Source organism: Apis dorsata, unplaced genomic scaffold, assembly GCF_000469605.1.
Source record: "Apis dorsata unplaced genomic scaffold, Apis dorsata 1.3 scaffold_73, whole genome shotgun sequence".
Lineage (NCBI taxonomy): Eukaryota > Metazoa > Arthropoda > Insecta > Hymenoptera > Apidae > Apis > Apis dorsata.
In genome coordinates, this window is record NW_006263371.1 from 1,905,621 (window position 1) to 1,915,685 (window position 10,065).

Below are 10,065 nucleotides of genomic sequence, written 5' to 3' on the forward strand. Positions count from 1 at the left end.
TTACGTTTCTCCGGAATTTCCACGAATTTACAACCGCATTCTCGATGAACGATATAAGTCATAAAGTCGAGATTCGTAAGATTTCAGGACGAAAGACGATAGATATCTTATTACGCAAAAATGCAATTAGCAATTATAAATTCATCAAAACGAGTAGTTTATCAATCCAAAAAAAAAAAATATAGTAGAGAGCAAGTGAACGAATTTACTAATTCTTTAAAGTAAAAATTTAAAGTAATTAAATCGAAATTAAGTAAGAAATAAACGATTTATCGTTCGCGTTTGTGCGAACGAACTATGAAAAAAAACTACTAAAAGAGAGAAGAAAATTCTGAATCGAATTACCTTTCGAAAGATATTGATTTCATTTTCCACTACACTTCATGGCTTGCGAATATATTAGTGAAATCACTAATTATATCATAAACGATAAATTATAGGAATTGTGTTATGCTCGAATTACATGAGATTCGCACGAATAATTGAACAAACAGGTTCAAGCATCATGTTTGTCGATGGAGGATGAAACAATCCGTACGATACGGCGTTCAAGAAGAGACTGATCCTCCCTTGATCCCTCCCAATCCACCCTGAAAAAAACATTTTTATCGATGCAGATTTTGTGGCACAAGGCCACGAACGTTGTTTTGGACAAAATGTTCGAACTTTTTTAGTAGACTCTTTTTTGCTATTCATCGATCGTGACAGTTTTTCGAAACTTTTTAACCCTTTGTGTTTCAACGATGACTCTTCGGCCCCACTGGTGACAATATTTATTTATGCTTGATTTTTTTAGAATATTCATAAATAGATTCCTAAACTCTTTATGTATAATCTTATGATGTGTAGAATAATATATTGTTAAATGGCTAGATTTTTTATCTCAAATTAGACTATGATCGTGAGTCGAACGATATCTTCGGCAATAGAAATATTGTTTTCAAAGTTCATTTTTGAGATTTGTAAGCATGGAATACGGTAATGAAATTAGTTGAAGCGAAGATGAGTTGGATTTTTCGTTATTGAACGACAAAATTACTTCTGTTCGTAAAGAAATTAACGATAGAGAAAGGAATGATGAACACAGAGATGAAATAAGAGGTATAAGAAGGCGAAAAATAAGAATAATAGATAGTGAATGTGAAAGCAATAGTTGAAGCGAAGATATCGCAGAAGACACGGAAAATTCTAAATGGATAACACGCATAGAATCGGAAAATATATCTTCGAATATAAATGTATTATTAGATTTTTTAAAACTATTTTTTACCAATGAACTTATTAATGAAATAATGCCCAAAACAATAATTTATGCGATAAAAAGTTAGAAGGAAAAGTACTATTGCTCTACTTGCCCTGACAAACCGAGGATGCATTTTGATAATTGCTTCATAAAATATCACACAATAATATAGATTTTAATATTCAATAAATTTTGTTTCTTTATATGTAAAGATACATAAAATATTAAAATATAAAAATTTTATCTGGAGTTGTTGGTTCGACCGAGCGAAACAAGTCTGGAGTGCAAAGGGTTAATAAATTCGAACAATTTATCCCCAACTTAATTTTTAACATTATTCCATTTTCTGTTTAAAAAACTTTGTGTATATATAATTATTAACCAATAAATTTTCTACTAGTAGCTCTAAATAAAAATTTTCTTCTAAACGGATGGATTATATTACGTTTATTTCATCCAATTACTTCAAATCTTTCGAACGGAATCGATGCTGCGCTTTCAAGAGAGCGCGTCAAAGCGTTCATTCAAAGAAGTGAGGGGTTGAAAGGAGGGTGTGTGTCGATGACGTAGTCAGCTGTTTGCGTAAAACTATTTTTATAATTATAAATACTGTCCACGCGTCTATATCTAGCGGAGTATTATAGCATCACGATCAATTATCTATGGCATCGTTTTAAGAACCCCGTTGCGCAATTGACAGACGGATTTAGAACAAAGTAATGCAAAGAACAATGTTAGAACGTTGTTATACGAAGATAGCTTATTAATTTTTTCTCAAAAAAAAAATAAATTGCCTCGAGACAATCTTTCCTCCAATCGACGATAAATTTAAACAATCTTCAATATAATCTTTAATAAATCTTTAATAAAATATGAGAATAAGATTTTTTTTTACAGAAACGTTATTCATAATCACGAGTTTATGTTTCGCTTAATTATTTCTATTCGATTCGACCATCCAACGTAGATGTGATCGATAATCGATATCTTGAAAGATTTCAATCAATCGCGAAACACGTTTGTCATTAATCAAGAAATTAATAATTGAAATTAATAAAATTGATTAATGAAATTAATACATGTGCAAGAGGGAATCGAATCTCTCGAGTGATTGTTCGACGATCGATCGAAAAATCGAAAAATCGATACGTCGTAATTCGTCAATGATTGCTGCACAGATTGGAGAAAATTGCGAGAAACTTATTTCCATATCATATGAAACGAGATTTCCCTCTTTCATCCTCATCTTTTCAATCTCGCTTAATTAAAAAGAATTCGTAATTAAATTAAAAAAACGCTTCACTACGTTTTCAAAAAAAAAAAAAATACTCGAGAGAATGAATCAGATTGCCACGAATCACCCGAAATCTGCGACAAACACGAAGCTAAATTCCATGGAAAAGGAAACAAACGGTTGACAGATTAGAAGAAATCTATTCTGCGCACGATCCATCCGAGATAAACGAGAGATGTACGCTCGCCGAATTTCTGGGATCCATCCGTAAAATTGGCGTCGCTCCAAATGTCGAGATCTTCTTCTTTCTTATATCGCCATAGTTTTCAAAAAACGCGTCTCCTCTTAATTTATATTGCGGCAGACACGAACGAACACCGTTTATCAATTGTTTCGAACGTTTTGAATAAATGGAAGGGGAGGAAAGAGAGAAATATTTTTTAATTTTAATTCATTCGCGTTTGTTTCCAATCCACTCTTCATTTTTCATACTTGAGTCGAATCTAATGTATATAACTATTAGCAACAATAATAATTTACAATAATAAATTTCTGTAAATTGTGCAATTTGTCTCGAAACGAAATGAAATTTAATTAAATATAATTTTGATAATAATAAAATCGCGTATATTTGGCGTATTATTTTTCTATCTATACGATACAGTTGAAAAAGCGTCGAGAAAGAAGAGGCGGAGAAGGAGAATCTTACGTAAAAGAGATTAAATTCGACATCAAGTGGTACAAGTATCGCGTTAATCGGACAGCGGATAAATCCAAGGGAAGGGAGCAGCAAATAACAACGTGACTGGAGCATATATACCTATCCTATCCAACGTTTCACAATTATCATTACTCAACTCATTTACTAACCCTTTGCGCTCCAGGTCTCTTGCACCCTTTTATCTCTTACTTTTAACTTGAAATGATTTCACGAATTAACATATAAAAAGTTTTACATTTTAATATTTTTAATATTTTAATGAAGTCTATATTGTTATTTTGCGCGATATTTGTCTATCATTCTTATCTTTCATCTTCTTACATTACATCCCCTATTCTCTTCTCTCTTCGATTTCTCAATGAATAATTTCGTTATTCGTTTTATTCCACGCTTGTAAAACACTTTGAAAATAATATTTCTCTTTCCCACTAAAATGCAGTCCGATCCACGGTCTAATTTGAGATAAGAAAACCATTCCACAATATATTATTCTTTATATAAAATTATAAAGAACTTAGGAATCGATTTATTAGGAGCTTAGAAGCGATATTTCAAAAAAAATCAATATTATATTAATTTTATATTTTTATAATTAATTAAATATTTTTGCCGTTCGAATTGATCCGAGCAGTGCCTAAGAGTCACCATTCGAGCGCAAACGGTTAATCTCTCCCCCCTCTCCCCTCCCCAAAAAAAGAAAATAACCTCCACCTTTTAACGATCGATCGATAAAATATGTATACAACCAAGATTGAAATGTATCGTGGGGGGAAATTCCTGAGAGGAGAACGAGAGGTGAAGGGAGGGAGAAGAATGGAAGTTGAACAGCTGGTAGGAACGGGATCTAAATAAAGAGTAACGTAACGGCCACCTGCTCGACATTCGTGGCTCCGCGTCCACGTGTATTCGGTGTTCGCGCCTCGCCTAATGACGAGACGCGATGTAGGTCAATTGATTCGGGGGATCGATCGATTTTTCACGGGAGGAAAAAAAGAAAAAGGGAAAGAAAGAAAGGAAAGAAAAGAGAGAGGGAGCGGAAGAAGAAGGGCCGGCCTCGAGTCACGCGAATAAACGAGTTTTTCGCGTGACTCGATTTGTGCAACCGCGTGCAACGAACGCTTTATCTGGTTCTATTTATTAACGATCTTTTCGTCGTGCAAATTTAACGAATGAATGAAAAGCATTTTCGTCATCGATTTTTGGGAATTCGTTTCTTTCTTCTTTTTGGAATTTTTTTTTTCTCTCTCTCTCTCTCTCGATTCTTTTCTCGTTCACGTGATTTCTATGGGTTTTAATGGATAGTGAGGATTTATTTGGTTTGGCAGTTTTTATTCCTTGGTCGATTGTTATTTCGTAGAGAGTTGGAGAGGAGGAAGAATGTTCGTTCAGTTGCAAAAGACGCGATCTTATGTTATCTTATGTAAGATAGTTTTGAAGGAATAAGATAGGATAAGTACGAAAATCCCATTTCGGAATCAAATTTATAACTATTGAATACCAGTCCAAGTTTAGAAATTTGTAATAGAGGCGTGTGCTTGCGATGAAAGATCGTTGAAAATATATATATATATAATTCTTTCCTGTAAGTTTGTTTAACCAACTGTTCAAATAATTAAGAAACTGTTTAGATAAGTTCCAGCAAATCTGAGAAATTGCTCAACAAACCATTTCGAAACTCGTCGAATTTTAAGGCGAGGAAAATTTTTTAAATTCAACTTGGATCGCCGTTATCAATCGAATAACAAAATAGATGATCATTTTTTTTTAATCATTCGAAGATTTCGATGATCGATCGATTCAAAAGAAAAAGAAAAAAATTGAGAAATTTCAGTCTCGTTCACAAAATTCCACAAGTTCGATTAACCTCTAACGTATTAACATCCTTCACGATCTAATAATCGTTCATCGAAATACGCTAAATCAAAAGAAAGAAAAAAAGAGAGAGGAAATTCAGAATGTATACAGTTTCAAAATTCGATATCGAGCGGGGAAAAATTCAGAAAATTCGACTCCTTCGAGAAAACTTACAATCGTGTCATTCATTAGCGCCATCTACATTATCAATCGCCTTGACCGTGAAACTGACTCTGCATTACGTAACCCAATCCAAGTCCACAAATCGCGCGCTCATGGTCGAGCGGAGAAACAGTACAGATATCAGGTCTCGAATTTTCTTCGAGGTCGTGAGCGAAGGAAAACAAGTCGTAAATGTCCCTTCTGAATTCGTGTGTCAATAAACCGCAGAATGATTAGACAAACCTGCATCGTAGCTAGAAATTCATCGTAGCTCGCAATGTTAAAAGCTCTTGAAATATAAATTTTGTTATATTCGAATCTTTCTTTACTTTTCTTCGCCTGTGTGTGTGTGTCGCTTTCGTGTTTGCGATTTGAATCTGAAATGCTTTTAAAACATATTCTTTTAAGATTTTTCTCTTTTTGCGTCTTATTTCCGTTGAATGGTTTTGACTTTTTTTTTTGAGAAATCTTTTCTTTTAAATTCTTTTATTTCGTAGAATTGTATTCTAATTTAAAATCAATCTTGAAATTATTTTTCTATCTTTCTAAAAAGATTTTTTTTTTTCTAAAAAAAGAAAGAATATTCGGTATATGTTATTTTTAAAATATTTTTTAAGTATAATGAAAGAAAAGAATGTGTAGCGGAGGGAAAAACTTCTTAGAAACGTGAAAAATAAACTCGAAGAAAAAAATAAACTTTTCCAGTTTCGAAAGCAAGCGTGGAGTTTCAATACGAAAATCCGGGTAAGAAAAATGATGAAACTTTTATCGATCTATGCACAGGTGTCTGCTATATACGTATAATTTATACGAATATTTCCTCGATTTCTATTCTGGACGAGAAACCTTTCTTATACCCGTGATCATTAATTTACATCACATTATAAATTTAATCTGTTTTTAAAAATTATTTACTATCCTAACTATACCCAATATCATTCATTCATATTTTCGATGTTTAAAATTTTAAATTTCAATGATCCATAATTTATTTTTCACGTTTCTAACAAGTTTTTTCCCTCCGCTACACATTCTTTACTTTTATTAATATACTTAAAAAATATTTTAAAAATAACATATATCGAATATCCTTTTTTTTTTAGAAAAAAAAAAATCTTTTTAGAAAGATAGATATAAATAAAAAGAAGAAACAAAAGGCTCTTCGTAATTCTCAATTCTCAAAATCCCAAACCATCCGCGATAGCTCTACAATTCTCAATTCTGAAAATCCCAACAATTTCGATACTTTACAATTTCCAATAAAAAGAAAAAGAGAGAGAAGAAAATAACGAATCGGAAGAAGAAGATGAAAAAAAACAAGGAGAAAAGCAGAGGATCGTCAAAGTTGCCTCGATCTTCCCCCTCCCCCCTCCAAATGGCCACACGTTGCCCCGATCGCAAACAGATCGCAATGTTTCCCTCGATTGAAAACACATCGAAGACGAGGGATATATAGCCGAGGAAGTAGCCGGGGTAATAAACGAGGGATCGAAGCGATGAAGACGCACCCGCCTCGACCCGGCTACGTGATTCGTGAATTTATACTGGAATCTCTTAGGAAAGCGTTTTCTTAGAAGGAAGGCTGGGCTCGATTTTCTCGTTTTCGAAATGGAGTGCGTAATCGGATATTGAAAATTGAATAAACTATTATTATAGCTCAGGAGGAAAAATTGGAAACTTCTATGATGGAATATAATTGAAAAATTAAAGTTCTTTTTATATTGGTGGAATTGGATTTTGTTAAGATTTTAGAAGATTTGTTAAGATTCTTTAAAATTTTGATAAATATCAATTCGCTCGAATTTTAATAATTTTTACGAGAACAATGATTTTATAATATTTCGAAATTAATGTGCGATCTGTTATTCCACCCTTGATTAAAATTAAGATTATTAAAATTAAATAAGAATTGTTAAATGAAAAATTTGAAAAATTTGAAAATTAAAAATTCTTTTTATCGTCGAATTGAATGGAGTTTCGTTAAAATTTTATTTTAAGTTGAATTATTTTAATTTTTACGAAAATAATGATATTAAAACGAATATTTCGAAATTATGCGATCTATTATTCTGTCCTTGATTAAAGTCGAGATTATTAAAATTGTTAAATAAAAATTTGAAAAAATTAAAAATTTAAAATTCTTTTTATCGTTAAATTGGATGGAGTTTCGTCAAGATTTTACTTCAAGTTGAATTATTTTAATAATTTTTATGAAAAAAATAATATTAAAATGGATATTTCGAATTTATGCGATCTATTATTCTGTCCTTGATTAAAGTCAAGATTATTAAAATTGTTAAATAAGAATTTGAAAAAATTTAAAATTTAAAATTCTTTTTATCGTCGAATTGGATGGAGTTTCGTCAAGATTTTACTTCAAGTTGAATTATTTTAATAATCTTTACGAAAATAATGATATTAAAATGAATATTTCGAAATTATGCGATCTATTATTCCGTCCTTGATTAAAATTAAAATTATTAAAATAAGAATTTGCATTGATAGGATGTATCATTAATCGATATATCTTGTGTCGTATCATTACAAATAATGATGTAATTGAACGTTGAAAGATCGGAATTTCCTTGTGTTTTTATCGTTTACGCGATTGTAAATTTCCAACAGATTGAATACATTTGCTTAATTAGTTTAATTATCCGCTTTTTTTTATCATCATTATCGGTGGCGTGGTCACTGTTTTTCTATCCTTTTTTTCCAGAGAAATATAATAGGTAAACATTGTAACCTCACTAAAACTTGACTTCTTACAAAAAAAAAAAAGAAAAAAAATACAAAATAAATATATATATATATATATATATATATATATTTATATATTACGGAGAAAAAAATAGAAAACTTGTAACAACAAATTTTCTCTTATTTTTGTAAACAAACAAGACTCAATTATTAAAATTTAACAAATATCTTTGCATAAAATATTTATTACTTCAACGATAGAATTATCTCTCTCTTCTTTTTTTTTTTTTAATAAAACACCAATTATCGTATTCCCATATAAAACTGTATTGTAAAATTCCTATAACGATTACCAAACATTTTTCCAATTCGCTAAAAACTCCTTTATTCGATTATTCTAAATACAGCGAGTAACCATTTTATAACCTGTCCTCAAAATGGCGCCTCGTCAAAAGCGCGGGATTTTTAACGAGATCTCCCTCCTTTGTCCAAAAACGAGCTTCTCTTTGCCGTAAAAATAGGATTTTTAAAAGAAACACAATTGTACGCATTTATTCGCACAATTCTTCCATTAACTTTCAAAAAAAGAAGAAAAACTGAAATGTCGAAACGCTTCATTGACATCATTTAATGTCCAATGGCTTCTAATAAACTTCTCTGAATTACCAAACTTCACCCTCTCTCTCTCTCTCTCTCTCTCTCTCTCTCTCTCTCATACACACATGAGAATCATTCCTAACTTCCAACGTGTCCCAAATCCCACGAAATTATTCAAATCACGTCAAATCGCTTCCTCTTAACCGTTCCGCGAAACATTCGCAACAATCTAGAAGGCGTTGAACTCGACCAGGCGACGATTTACCGAAAGATCCCGGGGTTTCCACGGGAAACAAAGAAAGAAAGAATGAAAGGAAACGTGTCTTACCTTCAGAGAGGCCATGTCGGACACGGATCGATGAGTCTGAATGGTTTCCAGTTGGTCCAGGCACCAGTCCAGCTCCTCCATCGTCTCCACCGCCAATTTCATGTAGTTTTCCTCTGAAAGGAAGAGAACAAAGGGAGAGGTTGAAACCTCGAGAAAGGAAACGTGCGAGGGCTGTTGGCTGGCAACATGATGAAGTTTAATAGTTGCGCGAGAAGAGGCGAGAAAACGAGTACTTCTTCGTCGAGTTTTCTGAAGTTGATCGAGATCGTTCTCACGGATCTTTTAAGGGGATATTTCGATGTTTCTCTTTTCTCGATTTGTTTAATCGAATCGTTGATTGAATTTAATTAATTAATTGAATCATTCTTACGTTTTTTTTAATAACCTTTCAGGAGTGAGAAGATTGTGTGACTGCGTGAGAAGGGGATCACGAGGAGGAGAAGGAGGAGATGGAGAGAGATGGAAATGAATAAATGGAATCTTGAAGTTCGTTAAAGATGAAAGGTTGCATAAATGAAGCGGGGGGAAAGAGGATCAATCGTGGGAACAAAAGAGAAAAGTGAATTGACGTTGGAATAGAAATGACACGTGGAAATGAAACGTGGGGGGAGACACAAAAAGCTCGAGACTTTGAGCAATTTCGAGAATTTGATTTTTCAAACGGGGCGGAATGTTCTTTCTACGCGAATAATTCTACCCCCTCCTCCCCTGAGAAGGGAGGATTTGCTCTTTTTCTTAATTTAAAACCGACTTTAATGAGAGGAGGAGGAGGGAAATTAATTGAATTTTCGTGATACATTTAAATGGATTCGTACGAACAACCCTTAAATAAATGTAATGTAATGAGGATGAACGTAAGTATTTCTCACTTAATTTTCGATACGTAATTTAATTAGTAATTGGGGAAAAAAATGTAATTCTTACCCCCCGGTGCCAAGATTCGTGGTTGTGGCGTGCTGCTACCCTGTGCACCGCTACTCCTTCGTGATCTGAAGATAAAAATATCCCGAAATAACTTTAACATCAACTCCATTCGTCGTAGGAGAATAAAATTATTGTTAAATTTTTTTTTTCTTTTGATTTTATAGAATCGTAAATTTGTAAAAATTTGTAAAAACTAAACTATTTTACAATCGATGAATAGTTAAAAAAAAGGTATATACTAATAAAATCAGAAATTAATGACAAAAATAATCAAACAATTGTCTTAGAAGAATAAAATTATT

The 10,065-nt window shown here is 32.4% G+C and overlaps 1 protein-coding gene across 18 annotated transcripts in view; it reads right to left on the bottom strand.

The window, feature by feature from the left end:
• LOC102675631 (cAMP-specific 3',5'-cyclic phosphodiesterase) overlaps positions 1 to 10,065 on the bottom strand; it is a 256,477-nt gene that overhangs the window by 28,919 nt on the left and 217,493 nt on the right. For all 18 annotated transcript variants that reach the window (XM_006610344.2, XM_031507976.1, XM_031507978.1 and 15 more), the window contains 2 exons: positions 9,764 to 9,828; positions 8,840 to 8,952 (listed from right to left, as the gene is read on the bottom strand). In XM_006610344.2, the coding sequence (XP_006610407.1) occupies positions 8,840 to 8,952; positions 9,764 to 9,828 (178 nt within the window). The remainder of the gene's footprint in view (positions 1 to 8,839; positions 8,953 to 9,763; positions 9,829 to 10,065) is intronic.